Source organism: Anomalospiza imberbis, chromosome Z, assembly GCF_031753505.1.
Source record: "Anomalospiza imberbis isolate Cuckoo-Finch-1a 21T00152 chromosome Z, ASM3175350v1, whole genome shotgun sequence".
In the NCBI taxonomy this organism is placed as follows: domain Eukaryota; kingdom Metazoa; phylum Chordata; class Aves; order Passeriformes; family Viduidae; genus Anomalospiza; species Anomalospiza imberbis.
Window position 1 is genome coordinate 46,555,913 of NC_089721.1, and position 23,708 is coordinate 46,579,620.

General features: G+C 36.0%; 1 protein-coding gene across 23 annotated transcripts in view; it reads left to right on the top strand.

Moving 5' to 3' along the window:
- MEF2C (myocyte enhancer factor 2C) overlaps positions 1 to 23,708 on the top strand; it is a 128,985-nt gene that overhangs the window by 85,391 nt on the left and 19,886 nt on the right. For 15 of the 23 annotated variants that reach the window (XM_068176634.1, XM_068176637.1, XM_068176641.1 and 12 more), the window contains 3 exons: positions 8,851 to 8,994; positions 15,588 to 15,774; positions 16,879 to 16,926. In XM_068176634.1, the coding sequence (XP_068032735.1) occupies positions 8,851 to 8,994; positions 15,588 to 15,774; positions 16,879 to 16,926 (379 nt within the window). Of the gene's footprint in view, positions 1 to 8,850; positions 8,995 to 9,057; positions 9,196 to 15,587; positions 15,775 to 16,878; positions 16,927 to 23,708 lie in introns of all 23 variants that reach the window. The other 8 variants (XM_068176640.1, XM_068176648.1, XM_068176652.1 and 5 more) reach the window with 2 other exon arrangements.

Sequence of the window (23,708 nt, forward strand, 5' to 3'; positions counted from 1 at the left end):
AAGTAGCCAAAATATAGAAGCTTTGTCTTCATGAAGTTAGCTGTTCTGCTGTCTGTCTCAAAAAATAGTGAGAGTCTATATTCTGTAAAAACGTAGGGGATGCAAAACAGGATATTTGCTACTGGGCTGTGGTGCTGGGCTTCATCCTGCAGAAAACATACATTCATAGGAGGACGGCAAGTAGAAAAATGGTGGGAAATACAGGAGAATAACTTCATGATTTTTACCTTTATCTACATCTTCCATGTTTCCATAACTCAAAAGTAGTGCCTGGGCCTTTGAACCCTCAGTAAGGAGTTAGAATCATTGGGGTACTCAAAAGGCATAAGTAACTATTCCATCACTAAAACAACAGTATCCTGAGGATATCTCTGATCTAAGTTAGATAATCTGCCAATTTTATGCATAACACACTGACAGCCAGTTTCTGGACTGTTGTAGGATGTTTTAATACAACAGAACAGAATTTGAGTTTCTTTTCAAATACAGGTTGGAAAAAATATCTCCACAGAAGTTTCATTTGAATACAGTGTTTGCGTGTAAAGAGTGCATTTTACATTAATTTTTTACTAACATTTATGAGGAATTCTGTTCATTCAAAGCCAGTTGTTACTTATACACCTCAGTTACTTATAGGATTTCATCAGAATCTGTAATCACAACTAGGTCAGTGTTACATTTATGTCACTAATCTTAACACCTCCAATTAATCTCACATGTGAATTCATTATTTAGAAAATGCCAGTCTTGTCTGAAGAAGCATACCCCTTTTTTTAACTCCACTAATGCAGCACACCAAAAATATTAAGGTAGTATTATACTGCATCATAGCAAATGGAAGCTGGTCATACAAGTGTGAACGCTTCTAAGAAAACCATCTAGATTTGAATAAAAAGGTGATGAGATGTTGATTTAGTAGAGGATATGTATGCATACATGTGTGTGTATGTATGTATATATATATATATATAAATGTATAGATAAAGATTTACCTACACATACTTATGTGTCTATATCTGCAAGGCGGAAACACTGCACTCCTGTAGCTGTGACCACATGAGAACTGAGATTTGAGACAGTAACATGAGTGAAGAAAAGACGAAAAAACCGAGCAGCAGGAGCAGTATCCCCAGTCAGCACCGCGGCCCTGGGAGCAGCTGTCTATGGCCATGGGGGAGCAGGTGCTGGCACTGACAGGTGCAGATGGCAGGGATGTGTGACATTGCTGGGGACCCGCTCCCTGCTGCTGCAGCCACATCATGCCAGCCAGGACCATCGGTCACTTGATGCTTCTCTCCCCCCATAGATTCCTGGGTGGCTGGGATCAGCAGGTTCTGCTGCCATCTCCTCTTTCAGAGCCCAGGAAATGTGATCCCCTGCATTGAGGGTTGGCATAGGAATCTTATGTCAGCTGCCCAGGGGGATATATGGGTGTTCAGACCTTTTGCTACACGGTGATGGATGGGAATAAACCCAAAGGATGAGAAAATATCCTTAATTAGAATCTCAGGAAATATTCAGATCTAAATTCTTCTTTTTAAAACAGTTTACAAGTGATGGACAGAAGTGTTTTGCATGTCCCAAGAAATAATTGTGAATATAGGGAGGTGTAAGTTTACACAGAATCACAGAATGAGCTGAGATGGGGTCATCAAGTCCAACTGCTGGCCCTGCACATCACAGGCCCAAGAGTCACACCATGTGCCCAAGAATATTATTCAAATTCTTCTTGAGCTCTGACAGTCTTGGTGCTGTGAATACTTGCATGAGGACTCTCTTCCCATGCCCAGCCACCCTCTGGATGAAGACTCTTTTCCTAATATCCATACTAAGCCTCCCATGACTCCACTTCAGGCCAGTTACTTGAGTCCTGCCACAGGACACCAGAGAGAAGAGATCAGTGGGTGTCCCTCCGCTTCCCCTCATGAGGAAGTTGTAGACTGCAATGAGATCTTGCCTCAGCCTCCTCTTCACCAGCTGAACAGACCAAGTTCTTCAGCATACATTAGCAGAAATTTTAATATAAAGCCTTAATGCTGGAGTCCTCATGTGATTTGCTTTGTTTCTTTCAGAGAAAATCACAAAAATATATGTGGTTTAGTTTAGCCGCTGTGAGATCTCTGAATCTGATGTATGATCTTTATACTTAAAAGGCCAAAGTTGCCCAGTGCAATTTAATCAATACTGAACAGAAAAGCACTGTAAAGTTGGCAAAATTGAGCATTAAAGAAAAAGATTTTGCATTCTCTCTTTTAGAGAGCACATGAACTTCTGGAATCTTCCCATCTCCAACCTCATCATCTCTCCAGAAGGGAGATGTAGGCACGGCAGCGCAGCAAGGTATGCTCTGTGATACAGATGAGAGGCATGCAAAGCAGCAGAAGGAGATGTGGTGGTGCTGACCAGTCTGGTCCAGGCTGCAAGATCAGCACAAACAGACAAGTCCTGGGGGCTCTGAGGCTGCACCAGGTGCACTGCCTTCCAAAGCTCCCCCATACACTAGTTAGGGTAACAGAACTATATGTAACAAAGATGCAAAAATTCCACTATCCTAGTGCCCTTTTAAAAAAAACGGATTTTGTTTGTACTGACACTGCAAAATATTGTAGAGACACCTTAGCACACAAGTATATGAGTGTAAGTGGATAGACTGATCTCTGTAATCAGGTAGAGATCTCATGCCCTGTTGAGCTTGCAGTACACATGTACTGTGTGCTGTCAAATCCACTGTTAGATCATTTGTAAGCAGAGAGAAGCAGGTGTTACTGGCAAAGAGTGTTGGTGCTGTTTGGTTTCTCAGGAAGTGTGATTAGAGAAGGTACTAGAAGGTGGTGAGAATAATCACTTGGCATGTGTAAATGAAAGGCAAATCCAAACAGAGGGTTTGGTGTAATACTGTCAAAAGCACACCTATATGTATTTTTTTGAAGGAGGCAGACATATGGTACCAGACAATGGAATTTTTTTATTTGAAACTTCAGTAAAGTAGTATCAAAAAGATTAGCATGGGGTTATAAAAGTTCAGCTTTATAACAAGCTCTGTAGCTTGTTTCAAAAGGAGTACAAACCACAGAAACATTTTATGATTTTTGAAAAAAAGGTAAGAAATATTCCATTTTTCTGTATTACTGCTATACATTTTTGTGTGCATGGAGTTTGTTAGATAATGTAAGTGTAATGTTTTATGCAATTCTCCTAAATATACAATTAAAGTACATTAGTACCAGCATAATGGTTTATGTCCGTTATTAAATGTAAAAATTTAAGAACTTTGTGTTAATGAAACATAAAATTTAGGACATTACTTACATGAAAGTTAGGAAATTCAGATGGGTGGTTCCCATAGCAGGAGGGGGAGGGGGGAGGGGGGAGGGGACAGGAGAGGAGGTTTTCTTCATATAACCCTTTCTAACTTTGATTTTTCTGTTGCACAGAGAGCAAACTGATGCTTAAATGAATCAGGCTCATGTTTAAATATTTTCTGCTCTTTTGGGGGATCTCCATAAATTTGGCTGGGTTCTTTGGAATCATCTAATGACTATAAATGCTAAAGCAGTTGAACACAGTAGCCTATAATTCCTTTGAAATTAGCTATTGTCTGCTTTACCATGTAAATATGTAGCTCCAGTAAAAAGAAAAGAGACAAAAACATTTAGAATTGGTGGCTAAAAGATTTATTCCATCCAGATACAGGAAAGAAAGTGCTAGTGAAAATGGAGGGCACTTGAAGGTTTTTTTCTGACAGCAAAAATACAATTTAGTAAATTGCAACTCAGTTGATTGGCACTAGTGGGTCTGTCAGTTAAAGACCATTGTGGTGGTTTATAGACAACATAAAAGATTTGGGAATTTTTATAAGTAGGCATTTAATTCTGAATTTTTCTATTCTGTAAAATTTGAATACAGAAGACCCAGTGAGATCACAGTTTTCATCACAGAAATTAAGATAGTGGTTAACCTGACCTTGTTAGGTCTTTGTTGCAGAGGATATCAAAAAGGAACATATTGGGCTGGTCTGAATCTTTTGGGAACCTCATGAGCTGACCTAGTCTTTAATCTGGCACCTATATTATGAGCATTTCCAAGCCCTGGAGTGCTATGAGAAGCTCTTCCATGTCATTGCAACAGGCCAGCACTGGGTAATAAGTTATATAGATTCTATGTTATTTATAGAATGTTGATTATTATTAATTAAGAAACTTATTGGGTTTTCAGATCGTTATTATTTAGTTGGACCTAATTGGTCTTCTAATTTAAATACTATTACTATTGTTAATTAAGAAACTATTATTTCATGAACAAATTTCTATAATATATTTTACATGTTTACAATATTAGGTGTAGTAAGTTAAGACTTGTTTCTCATTCTTTTCTCTGATCTTCTCACAGACTTTTCTCAGAACAATGCCTAAGAAAATTGTGTTTTTCTATGTGGTCAGAGAGCTGCTGCTACAGTTCCATAGCAGATAAACTAATTAAAAAGAAAGATGAACAAACTAAATGACAAGATGGAAAAAATTAAAATAATTTCTAACCTTCTCCACTCATTCTGTTAAAGAAATGCTAAAAAAGACCCCAAAAAATCTGGAGGATAAAACTGCAGAAACAGAGACTAGATTAGGAAAATGAAAGGCTTTTCCTTCTCAAAAGTCTTCAAAATTACGGTGATTTTCATTTCCTTGATAAAATCAGACGTGGGTGTTACTGCCACATTTTCTTTTGAACTTCCATTATGATGATAAGTTTTGCATGAAATGAAAGCAAATAGTTGTTTATACTTCATTTTGCAGCAGTCAGCATGTCACAAAGTTAGCACTTCTCCTCTGAGATTTACAGAGTAGGATTTAGGCTAATTGCTGGCACAGCTGATTTCAGCCAAAGGTTGTTTTCATTTAAGCATTTTGTTTTTCACATGCCTTGGCTGATTTCAGGTTATTGGAGACCAATATAATTACTTGTTTAATTGCTTGGAAGAAGTGGAGCTTCAGTAGTTGAAAAATAGCTTATTTTCTTTAAAAATAGCTGAAATCTGCTTAGGGTTCTCTAGAGTGCAATGCACTATACAATTGTGTTATTTTATGTTTTTAAAACTCCCAGAATAGTCATGAAATCTTTGGGAGCTAGCTAATCTCCAGAGGATGTTATAGGTCTGTTCCAGGGTTTGTAAGAGTATGACAACTCAACATCATAAGAAAAATAATTTCTAAATGACGGTAAGACTGGTTCAAAGATTCCAGAACCAATTTCTTTCAGGAGGTGACACTAAATAGAGGAGAGGAGGAAATCTTGACACAAAGTCCAGAGAGTTTGTGAAAAAATTTTAATCAGTTTGACACTGGTCAGCATCACTTTTTCTTGTTCTGTACAAACTAGTGTTGTGTGGAAGCACACCAATAATGGAAAAAAGTCAAGGAAAATAAAAGAGAGGTTTAATTTGGTAGTCAGTGACATGGAGAAGAGTAAAATAACAAACAAGGTAATAAGATAGGGAAAACTGTAGCCTGCATGTTGAGGCGTCAGACATAAGCCTAGTATGTTCAGGGTCACTATTTCTGTCCTTGATACAACTCATTACCTTAGTGCAAGAGTTTAAGCACGTCACTTCCAGCTGCTCTCCTTTGATGTTAGCATGTGTGTTCCTGTCCCTGTGTAATCTATCAGTATGTTCTTTTCCCTTACAACTTCATTTTTTACTCATTGCCAAGCAAATCTAGTACAAAGAGAGGGATCTCCAAGACAGTGACATTCCAACAAGTTTAGGAAAAATTGTATGTTCTTATGAAGAAAAGAGAACCAGAAATTACTCCCAGAAAGACTCCCAGCTGAAGGCAGCATTTCAGCCTGAGTTGTGACAAACAGAAGCAGCAAAGGGTCAGCAGAAGGATGGGTACTGAGAAGAGAAATCCCCAGAGACCCTGCCAGAGGAGATCTTCTCTGCATATTGCACTTTACCCCAAAATAAAATTCACAGAGAACTAAGCATTAGTTCCAGCACTCACAAAGCTAGGAGCTGTGCCTCTTAGTGAAAATAATATGTGGAAATTCCTGTTGCTTAGCCTTAACCCATCTCATTGAAATACATTCTTGTTTCGTTTGGGATTTGTTTAGTGTTTTCTAGGCGGGGGTTAAGGATTTGTGTCTGTGTTTGTTTGATTTGATTTGAATTTTTTCGAGGTGTGATGGGCAGGGAGCAGGTGGTCTGCATTAACCGAGCTTGAGTTGCACCACCAGCCAAGGTACCAGCCAAAAACATGAAACTGATGGTTTTTTGCAAGGGAAAGGTTTGCCTCTTCTCTTTAGGACTAAACTCAATTTTGGGTAGAATATTGGCACAATTTATTACATTTTATCCTTGGCTTTTCTGGTGAAAATAGAGATTGCTTTTTCTCTGCTTGGTGTGGCAAGCAACCTGTTTTCTAAAGGTATGAAAATAATGTAAAAATGAATATCTAGTAAAAATACTTCTATGATGGGAGGGAATCCAGTCTATTTGGAGACTCTTGCAAGACATAAGTTGGCACACATTGCCTTTCCTCTTCTGAGCATCAGAAAGGTGCAGTGCATCCCCAAACTTCTGCAAGTCACAGTAACAACTGTTTCACCTGAGTCCTAAGTAATCATCTGCAGAACTTAAGGGCATTGTGAGTATGCTGAGGGCAAGATGCATCTGCTTCTCACAGACGCAGTCTTGTGAATGCAACAGACAAAGATTTGTGAATGATAGGAGGGGAAAAGATTCAAAGAGGCTACAAAGCATTCCTCTGGTTCTTCTCTTTTCATATTTCTTTTTTCAAAGCCTGAAGTTGAGGAAGCCATTTAGTCCAGCTCACATCTACATCAGTCCTCAGGGACTCCATAGGAATCAGCAGGACTCCATCAGTATATCATATGAGCTCTAGAAATGGTTCAGAGTGTGCTGATCTTGGCTTCATGTCTGGACAGCTTGATCTGGACCTTGAAACAGAATATTTTATGTATTCAGACAGCTGTTTTGTGTTTATGTGAAGAGAAGAATGTTAGTTGAGATTGCAATAAGACATTTTGCTTATACTATATCTTGTTGTGTCTATTAAATCTATTAAACAGCAGCTGATTGCAAAACCCTCTTGCTAATTGGGTTGTTTCAAGCTGCTAGCAGTAGATCTCACATATGATTTTGTCTGTTCTGCTAACTGAACATTTAACATTTAAAAGATGAAATAGAGAGGGGAGTGGGAAAAGGTGTAGGGAATCATTCAAGTTGTTTTAGCATCTCAAGTTTTTATTCGAATGGATTATAATTTTGCTGGTGTTAAGGAAGTAGCTCAGGGATTTGACTTGAATTCTTTATAGATATGAAGTTTGAAAAGAAAGATCTACATTGAGCTGGCCTTTCACAAATGCCTAAATCTGTTTAAGAGGTCTGCAATGTGAGATTGGAAGGCTCAGATGTCGTAGAGCAGATCACCATCACTTTGATTAGTCGATGAAAATAAAAGGTTCAGGGTTTTTTCCATAGTATGAGAACAAGGCATGATATAATATTTTAGGGTAGTAACAGTTGTAAGCTGAACATTATCATTAAAAAAAATTCCTGAGGGAATACTCCTCAGGGAGTACTCCTCAGGGAGTACTATTCCTGAAGGAACAAAAAGCTAATACACAACCATTCTGAGAAGGCAAAAAGATACCAGAGTATCCCACACTGACAGAGAGCACACATTAGCCACTTATTAACAGACAAAATATATGATATTTTCAATGTAATTGAGATTGCTTAGCCAGGTTTCAACACAGAATGGACTGCAAGCTAACTTTAAAAGTTTGTAGACAGCCAAGTAGAATTTGAAGTTTTTGAGTTACTCATTCTTGAAGCTAAATATGAGAAATTGTGAATATATTTGCTTTATGTAATACTGCTTGTACTTGAGGAGTCCACACTTTCGTCTCATATTCTTTTACCTTAATATAATCTATGGCTGTTCTTTGGTGCTCTGTAAAGGTAGATCAGTTAAAACCTCTGTGAAGCCAGACAACTGTTCTGAATTCCAAGCTACAGACTCAATTCTGCTTTTAAGATTTTTCAATTCTCCTGTCTTAGTGATGATGATCATGATTGTGTGCATTTGAGTAGCTGAACCTGAAATTCTTTCATTTTGACTTTTCACCAAGCATCTGTTTAAGCAGTACTTTTTCCTGTGCATTAAGCTTCAGCCCTGTGCATTTTTAGCACTCTAAGTGTAGTCAATAAAAAGTAAACATCATGTCTAGAAGCTCTTTATTGTTATTTCATAGCCATATCATCAACTCTGTCCTCTTTCTTGTCCTGTCACAAGCATAGACTTAGGAATGACATTGCTAAAGTCCTTGAATTCAATTTGGGTAATTATTTTTCGTCTGTGAGGAAATGGACTCCTAAATTTGTTGCAGGTTCAATTCTTTTTCCATTTGCTCCTCCTGCATCTTCCTTAAAAGAAAAGAAGAACATCAGTATATTCCACTGTAAACAGTATAGATAAATATTTTAATTTTGGTTTACGTTAAAATAAATTGCATTCTGTGTTTAGCTTAAACCCTTAATGCTGTGGGATATGGGAATCATGAGGCAGGGAAGATGCTAGCATAGGCACTAACTTTTTGTTAGTTGCCAGATTCATTATTTATTGATTGATACCAGCTTCAGAAGGAAGAGGTCTTATATGGTCCTCACTCATTACTGGAAACCACACATCAGTGTGGTGGATCATTAGTCACTTTCTTTCCTTAAAGCATAATTTAACGCTTTTCTATGATGAGCAGTTTGTGTTTCTTTAACACTGTCTTTCTTCCAGTCCATGTCAAGGATTGAACTTCCCAAATTATGTATTTCAGACATTGAGAAAGAAAGGACTTAATGGCTGTGATAGTCCAGACCCTGATGCAGACGATTCAGTAGGTCACAGCCCTGAGTCTGAGGACAAGTACAGAAAACTTAATGAAGATATTGATCTAATGATCAGCAGGCAAAGATTATGTGTAAGTACTCTGAGCTCCTTTTCATATTTTTTTTACTTTCTGATATTTCTCTGAATCTGGCAGGCATTGCACAAGAAAGAAAACAAAGCTTGTGAAAGCCCTGATCCTGACTCCTCTTATGCTCTCACCCCACGCACTGAAGAAAAATACAAAAAAATTAATGAAGAATTTGATAATATGATCAAGAGCCATAAAATACCTGTAAGTACCAAAGGTTAGATGGCTGTCTGCTGATAACTGCTGCAGTAACAAACCATAACCCTTTCAGTTCTGGCTTCTTCAGGAAATAAATTCAGCTAGAAAGAGGCTTTAATAGCCAAATATATAACTAAACACTGTGGTGAGAAAATTTCCCACAGCATATTTTTCTTTCAAGTCTCTAACACACAGACAAAGCCTATCACAGGTGAAACCTACAGCAGGAAGTGAAATATACATATATATATATATATATGAGCTATAGTCACTTGATTTACAGAAGTGTTTTACCACACTACTTGCCCAAATTATACTTAAAAATAACAGTGGAAATCTTTCTTTGTGGATAGGCTAACATATCAACAGAATACTTTCTGTGGCGATATAGAAAAAGCAATGTAGAACTGAAATTGCTTTATATATAGTAATTAGTGTGTTTAGTGTGTGTAACTTCAATTCTCCATTGTCTCTGCTAAATTCAGTTGCAGCACTGAAGGGTTACAGCTACTTGCTCACTGCAGAGAAACAGACTGCATGAGAACCTAATGGCAGGTCTCAGACATGTTTGTGTGTTGGGGTGATTTTACAGCTTTATCAGAGATTTTACTTTGACATCATCAGCATTACTTTAATGCTTTAACATGAGCTAAATTTTGTTTTAACCAAGTCAAAATTTCTAACAATCAGTCATATGCCTTGCCAGATATCTAAGAGAAATAACTCTGCATGGTCTATTTGTTTTGCACGAGACATACAAATGATTAATTATTTGTTATTATGTTTAATAGTAAGCACAACAAAAAGAATATAGAGGTTTGAAGGTTATATTTGATTGGTTTTCCAAGTGTCTGTGGAAAACAAAATAGGAAAGCAAATATTTGCTCAGATCCAAAGAAGCATTTGAATTTGCATATGTAACTTCTTATTTCTAAAAGACAAGAATAAGAGATGGTTTGTAGGTGTTCATTTGTCATTCCCATTCAAAGCTTGCATGGTTATCTACCAAAAATGTTGTCTGGATTCAGAATGCACAGTGTCTTCTGTACTGTTAGTCAATTGCACATACAAAATCTGACAACTATGAGGATACTTCTTAAGGAGGCTCAGATTCTGTCTCAAGCACTCTGTTCTTTCCATTAAGTCTCAGCAAAAGGATTTTTCACTCTAGATAATTAAAATTTGAAGAAGTTCTTACATTAGGCCAAAAATATTTTGGAAAAATATAAGGACACTAAATAATACTTTCCCAGAGACTAGAAAAGCACCAAATTTGATAAAGCAATATTTAAAATAACTGGTTAAGGGTGCCCAACATATATGTAGAATATCAGGGAGGAATACAGATCTATCCAAATTTTTTTACCTCCCTTTTTATTTGCTTCTTTTGGAAAGTCATTTTTCTCAGAACAAAAAAGCTCTAAAGCTGTCACTATTAATTTGGTTTCTCAGGATGTAACTCAGCTTGACAAATGATGACTGCAGTATTTAAGGACTTAGATTGTTATAAGGCAGACTGCTTAACCCTTTTTCACATCAAAATCTCACCAATTGTCATTCTTTCATGCTGTTTCTCTTTCAAGGTGGCTTTTGGCTTTTTGAAATCAAACTGACACAATTTTCAAGCTACTTTTCTGCCTTAAAAATATATCTGGAGTGATCCTTCAGAGCATCTGTTAATCTCATGCTACCTGTTTCTTTTCTTTCCTAACAAAACAGGTCATGTTATAATCATCTGAAATCTTAAGACATTAAAAAAAATCCTTGGAAAAAAAACTTCATTCCTGTAGTAGTGAGTTCTATCCCTTTTTTTACCTCCATAAGCTTTTGGAAAAATTGTCTTTTCTGTAAACTGAGGAAATATATAAGATTTGAAAACCAGACAGTTAATCTGAGCACAGGATATGAGTTTTGTTTTCCCAAAATTAATGGCATTTCCTTGCAGTTGCTTTCATTAAATACAACTTTTTGACATCAAATATAGTCCTACTTCAGGAATTAATTGGTGATTTCGGGTATAACTTCCTACCTTTCAGGAGGTTATGAGGTGCAGTGTATTAATCTTTTTGTGCAATTACTTCAGAGATGCTTCAGAGATACAGAACAGCAAAATGTTAGCATTTTTTCATATAAGACAGAATAGCCATTCTCTGAATACATCACAAGCTGAGCTCAGGGCCTCTGTCCTCCATCAAGCTGCTTACCACAATAGGAAGAAACAGTATATATTCTCTGCTATTGCAGCAGGAACTTCTTCTCCTGTCATAAGCCAAGATGTAATGGGAAAGACAGAGATCACAACTTATGCATAATGGAAATTTGTAACTATCTGGTTTTATATATAAATAATATCTATTGTATACAGTAATATCCTTAACTGTCAAATCAGAATAACTAAGTCAGGGAAGATATATTCATTTACTTGTGATCATCAAAGGTAGCCAAGAAAACTGGGGAGAAGAAAGCAAAATTTATAGTAAAGTCATTGAGTCGAGTCTCTAAATCACTACTTACAGAATATAAAAAACAATGCATTGCCTCTGCCTGGTTTTGTAACATAAAAAAGTTGCTGCCAAATGAAAACAACATCGGCTTTTGCTCCTAACAGCTAAGCCAAATAATGTTTCCTCAGATAATTTTCTGGGGACAAGTATTCATATTGTTCTAAACTGTCACCTTGATTTCTTAAGATTTTCTAAAGTCTTCTGAATTTACATTCTTGTAGAGAACTTTCTCACGCAACTTTCTGTAAACAACCTATTGTTTTGCATTCTTTCATAGAGGCGGAGAAATTTGATAGACTGGTAGTTTGTCCAGTGTCGTTGGAGAGGTGCACGTTCACCTTCCAATCCACTGGCACCTTTTGAGAACTATAAATGATTGGAGTCAGAGAAATAAATTAGTCTCTTCATGGTGACCAAAGCTGTGGTGCGTCGTTTTTCCTTGTGTCCTCTGGTGACACTAAACCATCTGATAATAATTAGACACTTATTTGTAAATTTTATAAGAATTATGAAAGCAGAGGAGACAGAAATAGTTCACTAGAAGGAAGTTATAAGTATCTCTGTCTCTAAATAAATGAAGGCCTGGTTTAACATGGGAGGGATAAAACCAATACTTAACACAGAATATTTGGCCCATTAAGTTCCAAGGGGGTTGAGTGTCCAGCACTTTTTTGTCATCATGTACCACAGCTTGTGGAGTAACCATCAAACACTGTGTGCTATACACTGGCAGTATGGTCACTGGTGAGCCATCTGCTGTCTTTGGCAGTAGTGTCCAAATGAGAAAAGACAAAGGGAGGGGGAAAGATAGGCAAAATGTGGCAAACTTTATAGACATGACAGTATAGACTTTGTCTATATTAGAATTAGCAAAAAAAGCAAAAAACACACTAAAGCAGCATGAAGTGTGCTTATTTCTGAGGTGAATTCTTTGAACAGTCCCCATCAGGCTTTTGATATCTTTTGATGCCAAATAACATTCTCCTAGACAATTTCTTAATTTTGTTTGTTTGTTAGTCCAGGTCAGGAACAATTCCCAATTGTCAGTCTATATGTAGTCACAATTTTTTTGAGGTTGAGAAAGCTTAATGGTATGCACATGAACTTCTCTGTGGCCTCAGATGGTCTCAGTTCCTCCCTCGCTCCTGCTAATATAGATATTACACAAGTGCTTTAGAAACTTTAATGTCCATCAGGCTGAAATGGAAACAATACGACCCATGCCTTACCACCAGGAGTGACTAGGGAATCTGCAGAACATTGCAGGTCTTGGTAAGGAATGTGTAACACTTTAATAAAGTTAAACAAACTGAGAAAACAGTACCTAGAGATGTAGTGTTTAATACTGATGTTTATCCAGTCAAACTTCTCTCTCTACCTTTTGATTGTGGTAGAGAAGAAGAAATAAAAACTACTGTATTTGAGATATAGTATATTGTGCTGAAAAGCAGAGAGTAAATTAACTTTGCTCTAATAAAATTGCCTAGGAAGTGGTCTGTTAACAGATGTAAGTTAATCCAGATAGTAGGTAAAATGACAAAAACTAGACTATTAGTACAGAAATGAAACAAATATTTCAACTACTTTGAAAAAGTATTTTTAATTGACAAAATGAAAGCTAAGTGACAGTTTCACATGACTAGGGAGACTAGCAACCCGAAGAGCTACCAAGACTGGAGCTCTTTAGTGCTGTACAAATGTAGAAAAAAAGAATCTTGAACAGTTTGGTTTGTACATGGAAGGAAGAGCATAGTGGTTAAAGTAAACAAGCTTTTAGAATTTTGGCAAGACCTTCAGTTTTGCATTTATACAGGTGTTTAAGTTTATATGACAGATATTTAGATTAGGAAAAGATATTAAGAAAATAGAGGCAATAATAGTCTCTACCCAGACTCAGAAGGCAGACTTCATAGGTCTTGTGACACAGGGTGACAAAAACCTTATACAAAGTGCTCCCTTGTCAGTGACGGTCAATGCAACATGGACTGGTTGGCCCATGGGCTCAAAGCCAACAGGTAGAGAGAACTCCATCACAGCCCTGGTTGTTGCAATAATCAGAAACTCCATATTAGCTTATTCATGTCTTACATCAGGCTGTAATTGGGACTGAAACATGGAGAGCTTAAACACTGACTTTGAGCTCCACAAACAGTCGTGTGCTTCTGACTAACATGGGATTTAGGAACGTTTTGGGTCCTTCTGTGGCCAATAAAAAGAATGACTTGCTTCAAAACATACCTTCAAGCTGATCAAATGTTTCAGATTATGCTATGTGACCCTATTTCCAAGTAGTTTAGACCTGAGTCAGAAGGGTGCAGATTATATGTAGATTCTTACATCTGGAGATGAGATGTAAAACACGTGGATTCCCAAAACACCTCACCTTCTTTTCCTACATCTACTTAAATCAATCAGCTTTATAAAAAATACAGCCCTTGGAGTGCATTTCAGCTTCTCAACAACGGGAAGTAAATTCCCATGTGCCCTCAGGATGGGGAGCAATGCCAGCAGATCCATCTACTCAACTACTGTTGCTATGGCCATCTCTCCAAAAAAACGAGAGGGTATCAGAGCTAAAATTAACACTTTGAAATAATTCAAAGGCATTTGTATAAAGTATCCTTAACATCATACCCTGAAAATCTTGCTCTTTGTTTCGGTGGTTAGGCAAAATAATTCCTCTATATTTAGATTAAAATTTTCTCTGTCCCTAGAGAGGGCCAAGAAAGAATAAAAACAACCTTAAGAGATAACTGTAATTTGATGGATAGTGCTGTAATACAGATGGCATAGCCAACAGCTCCAGCCAGAAGAGATATGGGTGGCATGTCAGGGTGCCATTGTTGCCTGACTAGCAGTTGATATGTCCAGCTCTCCTTCTAGGTCCTTGAAGATATACCAGTAGTATCAGCTGCCGAAAATAAAATTAAAACCTTTGATTTCCTCCCTTGGAATATGTTACCAGTCTATTAAAAAAAAAAATTATGATTAAGTTCTTGAAGCTTAAAAGATTATAAATGTTAGAAAACTTGCAAATTGAGGGGTACTTGGTCTGTATTCACATATTGAATACTTAACATGCTGTCAGGTAATTCTGTAAAAGTTTTACTATTCAAAAAGGCAAGAAAATAATTTTTAAAACAAATAAATTAAATATAGATTTCTAATGTAGTCATAATTTTTATAGAAATTCAAGCAACTGCTACCCAAAAAACCCCAATCAACAAACTCACAACCACCCAAGGAAACCTGAACTGAGCTTCCTAAGAGCATGAGATATGCATCTCCTCACAACCTCTGTTAGTGTGGTACATTATTTGCATTATTTTTTATTTTAAAAGCATTCTTGCAAAGGGAAGTAGCTCAGAAGATCTTGCCTTTAGGTATGAAAATAGGATATTAAAAAGGCATCACTAAACACCACTTCCATCCCCCAAAAAATAGCCCACAAAGATTAGTGTGTATCTAAATTTCTTGTATTTGTTAGCTGTCCCTAAGGAGAACTTTACTTTTTAAGCCCTTCCAAGCTAAGATAGAAATTCATTTAAAAAGGGATTTACTGTATTGGTTTCTTTTATGTGACTTGGGATAATTGTGGTTGCTAAAGCAACACAAGCTGAAATTAAAGCCTTCCCTTTTGTATTCTATCTCTTCCAATTTTTTTCCATATAATGAAGTCACCATTGTCATGTAACCTTGATCTTGCAGTAATCTATGACACTAGATTAAGGTGACAAGTGAACAATTAGGACTTCAAAGAATGAAAGAAATAGAAAATTATGCTGCATTAAGCAGAGGTTTGTTTTAAACAAAAAAAAATAGAAAAAGTGAAAAAAATCTTTCCAGATCTTACAAAATAATTCCAAAATTTGTTTTCCTTTTTCGCTTGTACAGGCTGTTCCACCACCAAACTTTGAGATGCCAGTTTCTATCCCAGTGTCCAACCACAACAGTTTGGTATACAGTAACCCAGTCAGCTCACTGGGAAACCCCAACCTTTTACCACTGGCTCATCCTTCTTTGCAAAGGAATAGCATGTCCCCTGGTGTGACACATCGGCCTCCAAGTGCAGGTAACACAGGTAGGCTCTGTTTAATCCCATTCCTTCAAATACTCTCCTATCAGCTCCTTACATGCCTTGGGTCACTTTAAATTGTACTCCAAGAAAAAAGAACTCTATTTTTAACAGTCATAAGAGCTTGTCCAAAATTGCTGTGTTGAAAAATCAAGAGACAAAAAATAGAAAATAAAAAAAAATTGACTAATATTGACTGAATATTGACTAAGATTGAAGGAAATCAGTGAAGTCAATAAAGGACAGAAGGACAGACAATGTGCTTTTTCAAAAAAAGGCAGCTTATCTACTTAATTCATGCAAGTACTCAATATAACATAAAGCACGGGAGAAAATGTAGCCAATGTAAAAAAAAAACTGAAGCAAGTAAATTATAACACTCATTACTTAAATAATCAGTCTACATGCTAAATGCAGAATTTATTTTTATTGATTCATTCACAAGTTCCTTGATGGGTTGATGTTAGTTGAGCTCTGTACTTCAGTGCTTTACATAGCAAGGGGTTGTGCTTTGTTCTGGTGATGACTAGGCCTCACTTCTGATTAGGGTAAGTGGGAATTAGGTTGTTTCAATGTCTGCCTCCAGCAAAATCAAGATCTTTAAGTGCACCAGGTTCAAAGAATCATTTGAGGTCTCCAAGTGCAAAGAGAAGTTTTAAAAATCCTTAGTGGGAATGTCTGTGAAAGGCTGAGGAAATTAAAAACTATGTGTATGTATTTATTCTGAGTTACATTCTTCTCCAGGAATCTTCAGCCTCTTCCTCTCAATCCTTTACTTTTCTGACTAGCATTCAACTAAAGATAGTTTTTAAATGAAGGACTACTATACATAACTTAAACATAATTTTTCTTATGCTGTGGAAGCATGAAACTAAAATAAGAAAATTATGGGTACTCCATATTTTGTTTGTCCTTGAAAGGCAAGTGTCTTATACAGATAACACTAAACATCATGATTTTATAATTATGGGTCTGATTCAACTGCACGTTGAAGTCAGAGGAAAGAAATGATGGGTACTACAGCAGGCTGATTGAAGTTAGAGAAAATATTTTGAATGTTTGAGTGTTATAATTTATTGTGCTCATTTACATTTCATTTCAAACCCCTAGGTGGCCTGATGGGTGGGGACCTCACAACCGGTGCAGGCACCAGTGCAGGTAAAGAGAGGAGAATTTATATTTATTTTTCCAAGTGAATAAAGGACTTACTTCAAAAGCTGAGTTCTAAAATAGCTCCCTTTTGGAGAGAGGATAGTAGAAATCTAATAGCATTTTTTAGTTTCCTCAGCTGGGTTCTGGAGCATTCACTGATATTAGTGCTTCTCTTATTTGTAGAAAGAGACTTTTTTTCCAGCAGCATCAAAAATCTTGCAGATTAACAAATTCCACAGAAACAAATGTCTGGTTTCCTTCACATTACCCTTTCCATAAAAACTTTTGGGTGCATTGCTTTGCCTTGTTCAAGAAAAACTCCTGGTGGAGTCACTGGTGAGAAACTTTGATCCTTTTTGCATCCTGGGAAGGTTTGCCATTGACTTGAGTGGAACTGGGGCTTAATTTTATTAATTTAGGCTTGAATGAAGATTTTAATAGTGAGTTGCTCATTGTATTTCAATGTATTGTGTGTAAATTGTGTTTCAAACCCCTGCTGTAAAGACCATTGCTAGTCAGCAAAATCTGTTAGTATTTACTTAAATAATTAGTAATTAACTTTGTCATATGTATTTGCTTAACTGCTTTGATACGCAACAGGTAAAGAATTTTCAAAATACCCAGGCAGAGAAAAAGATAAGCCATTTAGTCCTGGTTCCTTAGAATTACTGAGAACTGTACTTGCTGTGGTCTGTGTTACCAAAGCAATGTTGCAGAGTAGTCCCCTTTGCTCTGTAAACTCAGTGATTTGTTAACAATATCAGCAAGGTTGCATTATGACAAATACAGATTACAAAAGACAATGGCAAAATTACTTTTGCAGTTTGAGAAGTAAACATGTATGTTCAGAGAAAACAACTGAGTGGTAAAGCATGATGTTTTGCTGGGAAAATTGCTCTCAGGGAGAATTGTATGGAAAAATAGTTGGACGATCCATTTCGTGCACAATAAATCAAGGCTGATATAAATGGCAATTCCAATATTGTCTATTAAAATCACTTATAAAGAAATTTTGGATATAATGGTTTAGGGGTTTTCTCCCTTGTCTTTCCTCAGCCTGAATTAGGGACCTCCACTCTCCTTTTATTTTCACACATAGATGAGTCACAGATATTTGTGCGATGCATTCACAGTACAATTACAGCTGCACAGCACTGTACCAGAAAGGCACTTTAAACACATACTAAAGCTTTGTGGAGTTGTTTTGTCTTAATTTTGGAGTAGGGAAGGCAGACCATGGAAACTTCACTATCACACTATCAGTCTCCTTTGCTCTCAAAAAAAAAAAAAAAAAAAAAAAAAAAAAAAGTGACAGAAAGTTATAGTTCTGTTCATTGTCTTCTGTTAACCTCTGAAAAAGAGCTAAAGAAATATTAATTCTGCAGTGTTCGCATTTCATCTTACTTTTAATCTTGAGCAGAACTTCAGGAACAGCAGCGGCAGAGGGACTGGCATGGGAATTGATCACCCAATTAAGGGGCTCCCTCTCCTGGCTCATTTAGAAATATCATCACCTCGTTACTAGTTTCCCATTCCTTTAAATACACACTGAAAAGCAATTAGTAAAGAAGGCAGTGTTTTCTTTTAAAACAGGGGCATAATAGAATTAAAATTCATCTGCATGTGCATTTCTGTTAATAATCCTTGCTTTTAATAAAATCTGTGTATCACTACACCACCAAAAAAATTATATTCTTTCTAAATATGGGGTTTTTTTAAAATATGTTAAAAACATGCATAAGCATAGGAAGACAATGGTTTGATTATTCTTAATCAAAAATTAAGGATTTGCATTAAGGTCTCAAGCAATGCAATTTTGGAGTAAGCAATTGATTTGAGGGTCATATATATTAGGAACATTGCTAAGAATACATCATAAATATTTAATTACAGGAATAGTCTTTGTTCTTTATTGGAAAATTAAAGCTTGAAACATCATTAAAGAAACGTTTTCTAAATCTCATCAAAGCAGAACAATAGGAAGAATTAGATAAAGGACTAATGGAAGATGGGAAGGTCACTATAAGGTTGAATCCTCTTAGTTGTATCATTCCACAATGACGCTATTTTGGACACTCATCTTTCTTTAAGGTGAAGAAGAATAAACATGAAAAGTTCTCTTTGTTCATCATTTTTCACAAGAAACAAAAACCTGTGTGTTTTCTTCTATCTGGTATCTCAGAAGCTGGTAGCATGATCATGTTTGGGTTCATATTTCTGGCCAAATTAGAACCTTCTGAACTTGCATTTTTCCACAATGTCAAAAAATAGCATATATTCAAAATAATATATGCCAAGAAAAAGTGTCTAAACAGTTTCATTTCTGCCACCATAAAATGAAACTACTTTTTGTTACTAGCACCACACCTCAGTTTCTGCACCACTTCAATGAATTGCATCAAAATAAATTGCATTATTACTGCAATATCAGAAATGGAAAATGATTATTTAAGACGGTGTTTTAAGTGTGTTTTTCCATTGATTCAGATTATTTCAAGTAATAACCCTGGAATCATCCACAATTTACCTTGGGAGTTAGCCCAAGACATACATAGAACTTAGAAAGCTGACTACTTCTTTATTATATTACATAACTAATTACCATGTATTTTTAAGGTAAACCAAGGTTGTCTCAGATTTGTAAGAGTAAATTTATTATCAGCCAAACACTGATTGAGTAGTTTCTATTATGTGATAGTAGCAACTGCCAAGAAAATTGGAGTGATCTTCACATTTTGTATCATTGCTAAATTATAAATACAGCAATGTCTTTGGCAATAGTCTCTCAAAACATAGGTTTTTGATTGAAAGACAGAACAAGAACTTTTATACCCTAATACGCATGCTTTAAATCCATTTTAGTTTACTGCATGACTAATATGAAGGCTAAGTGATATGTTCACGTGTTTACATAATAGAATATGTGAAGTTCTTTTAATTTTAACAGACTGTTATCTTTAACAAAACCTCTTACAAGTAACTTGAACACAAATAATTGTCTGAAGTTTTAGTACTGTCAATTATCTGAACTCAATTTTTATTCAGTAGCTTATTATTTACGTTGAAAGTTTGATAGAAAACTAAAAATTTTTTAATAGTTTTAAAGTTTTAAAATATAACCTTATTGGGGGATGTCTTCCTTTACATCTGTACTTTGAACTTTTGATTCTCAAAGTGAGTTCTATTTTTAGACTGGGTTCTATTTTTCCTTTTGAATGGCTTTCAGAGAAAGATATTTTGTATTTTGTAATAAAGTTTTCCTTTGAATGGAACAAGCCGATTTAAATCAACAGTATTTCTATAGACTTAAAACAACTATAAATAATAAAATCACAGGAAAATTTCCATCTCAGGTTTTAAATCCATGATGGGTACAATAAAATATATACCTACTTCAACTGCTTATTTCTGTAATATGATTGTTTCTCTATTTGATTTCTGCACTGCCCCCATCTTGACATTAATATTAAAGTGAAGGAGAAAGTTATTCTAAAGTTCTTGGGGTTCTACAAATGCTGTCAGAGGAACTAAGCACTTGCTGTCTTTCAATCTAACATTTTCAAGCTACCATTAAACCTGTTATTAAAAAGCACTAGAAACTGAGTAGATCAGCATTGTATTTTGAAAAATTTATCCCGTGTATTTTAATAACCAAATGCTGTATTTACCTATAAATCAGCAGCAAGTCATTTCCTTCTGGAAATTTGCCACAGACCAGCAATGGCTTTCTCATCCTCTGAAGGCTGAGGTCCTGAAGTACCAGTCAGTATGCTAGTTTTTTAGTGCTATCATTCTCCTTTTCCTTTTCTGGGTGGTGTATTGACTGTGGGTGAATGTATAATATATTCTACTAGTGTTTCAAGCCACATGGGAATATGTGTAATAGTAGCAATTTTTAACTTATATTCCCTCCGGGTAGAGGTCATCTGAATGGTATACCCTCAAAGAGTGGTTTAGTAAAAAGTGTGCATTCTGCCCAAATAAGCTGACCAGCAGCACAAAAAATAAGCAATGATTTCAAAGGCATCTAGCTGCATTAAAGATTTGTGGAACTATAAATATAAACACTTTTTTTTTAAGATATTGAAATGTTACATAAATATTCTTCACTCTACCCTGAAATCATGATTGGTATAGTCAAGAGAAGGTAATTCTTGGACTATAAGTGTGAAATATGTTAAATAAACAAATGAGTTTGGAGAAATATTTCTTAAACCACAGTTTATGGGCAACCTATTAGTAAGACAGTAAATGGCTTTGCCAAGGAGAGCATGATAAGTTGTTGTCTGTCCCTTATCACTTGATGAGTGCAATAATCCACAGACTTCTGGCCCAAAGATTGTGTAAAATATGGTACAGAAGTAAACAATAGTTCCTGTCCAAGCAATCTCACAGCACAAAAGAAAGGACACACAGTCATTCAGAAAAGATCTTGTGATGCAATAGAGCCAATTTCAAACAATAAGAATTTATAAATTGGCAGGTTGACTTAAAACCATGGAGTGGGATAAGAAATTAAAAATGTAACTGCTCTGCTTTTCCTTTTCTACTTGTATTATGCCTCTAAATGTTCTTCTTCCAAGGTTTCTCCATATAAGAATATATGTCCATATACATAGAGAAGAATGGATGGATGGATGAATGAATGATGGATGGATGATTGATAGATAGATAGACAGACACTTTCTTTTTCTTCATTATTTTAAGGGAAGTACCTACATGCAGGAGATTTTGTCGAAGCAGGCAGAACTCTAAAACTTGTTTGACAGATCTAATATATAAGATGAAGGAAATAGTCTATTTACTGAATTTCATATCTAGGTAGGTAGTCAACACAAGCATTTCCAACTCTAAAATCCGGGAATAGTCTATTTACTGAATTTCATATCTAGGTAGGTAGTCAACACAAGCATTTCCAACTCTAAAATCCGGGAATAGTCTATTTACTGAATTTCATATCTAGGTAGGTAGTCAACACAAGCATTTCCAACTCTAATTCCAAGTAACAAATAACACATGAAAGTCACATCAATGTAACTGAGAATAAGCTTGAAAGGCTAGATGCTGTTGTTCATATAAAAAAAATCTAAAATCTTACAGTGGGTGTCATATAGAAAGGCTGGATGTGTCTGTCTTCAGCTAACTCATGTGACTTCTTACCAAAGAAGAGATCCATGCAAGTAGACTCTCTCAGTAGACTTCAATGAAAATCTGTAAAAATTTGGCCTTTATTAGGCTTCCACCAGTTGTGTAAGTGTTGACTTAGTAATACATTTCGTTATTCTCTGTCTCTAATAACAGTGTCTCAATATTTGTATTTATAAAAAGACAGCTTGAAAGATTTGAAAAGGAAAGAGCCCTAAGTTCACATGTAACGAACAGTTAAGTGAGTCATACAAACTGGTTCTTTGTAAATGAGATCTTAAAGACAGTCATTAATGACTTCTTTTATTACAAGAAGTTTCAAATGTTCCCTATAACTAATTTGTGTTCTTTAGATAAAATTCCTTTCCAAGTGAAGTCTGGGGGAACTTTATGCTTTCTTTAAATGAGACAGGGATTTCACTGTTTCTCTTGTATGTAGTCTTGCTCACTAAGACACATCACTGTCTTCTGTTGCACACTGCAATACATACTCTTGTTCAAATTCAGAAAATAGAAGAAGGCATTGCACATTAGAAAATGTCTGTATTTCATGCCTGTCCTGAGTCCTGAAAGGGATAGCTGATGCCTCTTGGATCTGGACTGGAGAAATTACTTTGCTGTGAGAAAGAAAACAAGAAATGCTTTTAACTTCTTGAAGCTGTGACTGCAGCCCCACATGGAAGTTCCTGACAGTATTAAGTTAACATGACCCCTGCCCTTTAACTTTCAATATGATCCACCAATTAAGATATTGAATCTAACCATTCCCTTTGTCTTCCAAATCTCTTACAAGGTAATTTTTCCTGTGGTAACAGTTGGACCAGTCTCCCAGTAATAGAAGCCAAAGGATGGTTTATGTATCTTTTCAAATAAGGCATCCTGTTTAAAATTAGAATTATATTTGTCTTGAAATATTTTTCATTGAAAAGCAGTTTCCTCAAAATGATAATTGATTTCAAACACCCCAGAAAGGAAATCATTTGTCATCAACAAATAATTTGTTAAAAGCAGATGATTGATAAAGGGGTCATGGCTTCAAACTGAAACAAGGCACATTTAGATTAGGTATTCAGAAGGAATTATTGACTGAGGATTGTAAGGCTCTGGCACAGGCTGCCCAGAGAAGCTGTGAGTGCCCCATCCCTGGACATGCTCAAGGCCACCTTGGGTGGAGTTTTGAGTAACTTCTAGTGAAAAGTGTCCCTGCCCTTAGCAGGGAGCTTGGATCTGGGTATTTTTAAGTTTTTTCCTACCCAAGCCATTCTGTGATTCTGTGTCATGATTTGTCAAAAGTCTCTTTCTAGCAGTCTAAAGAGATAAGTTCTCTCTTCTTCCCAGGAGTGTATTTTTCTCCTATATATCTTCAGAAAGTAGTATATTTTTCAGCAATATAGTTTGCTCTTTGACATAAGTCACATTCTGGTGTTGCTTTCTTTTTCTCAATTATCACAATGTTGAAACAACCCATACTTAAAAAAAAAAACACCTTCTCATTTTTTGCATAAACAGGACTAGAATGGAGCATCTTTTCAACTAGTGTATTTATAAGAACATGGTTAAGTTCTGAAAACATACTTAGGGTAGATGGTTATCTCAGATCTCGGGGAAAGGCCACATATGAAGTGGTCACATGCCTAGGAGAT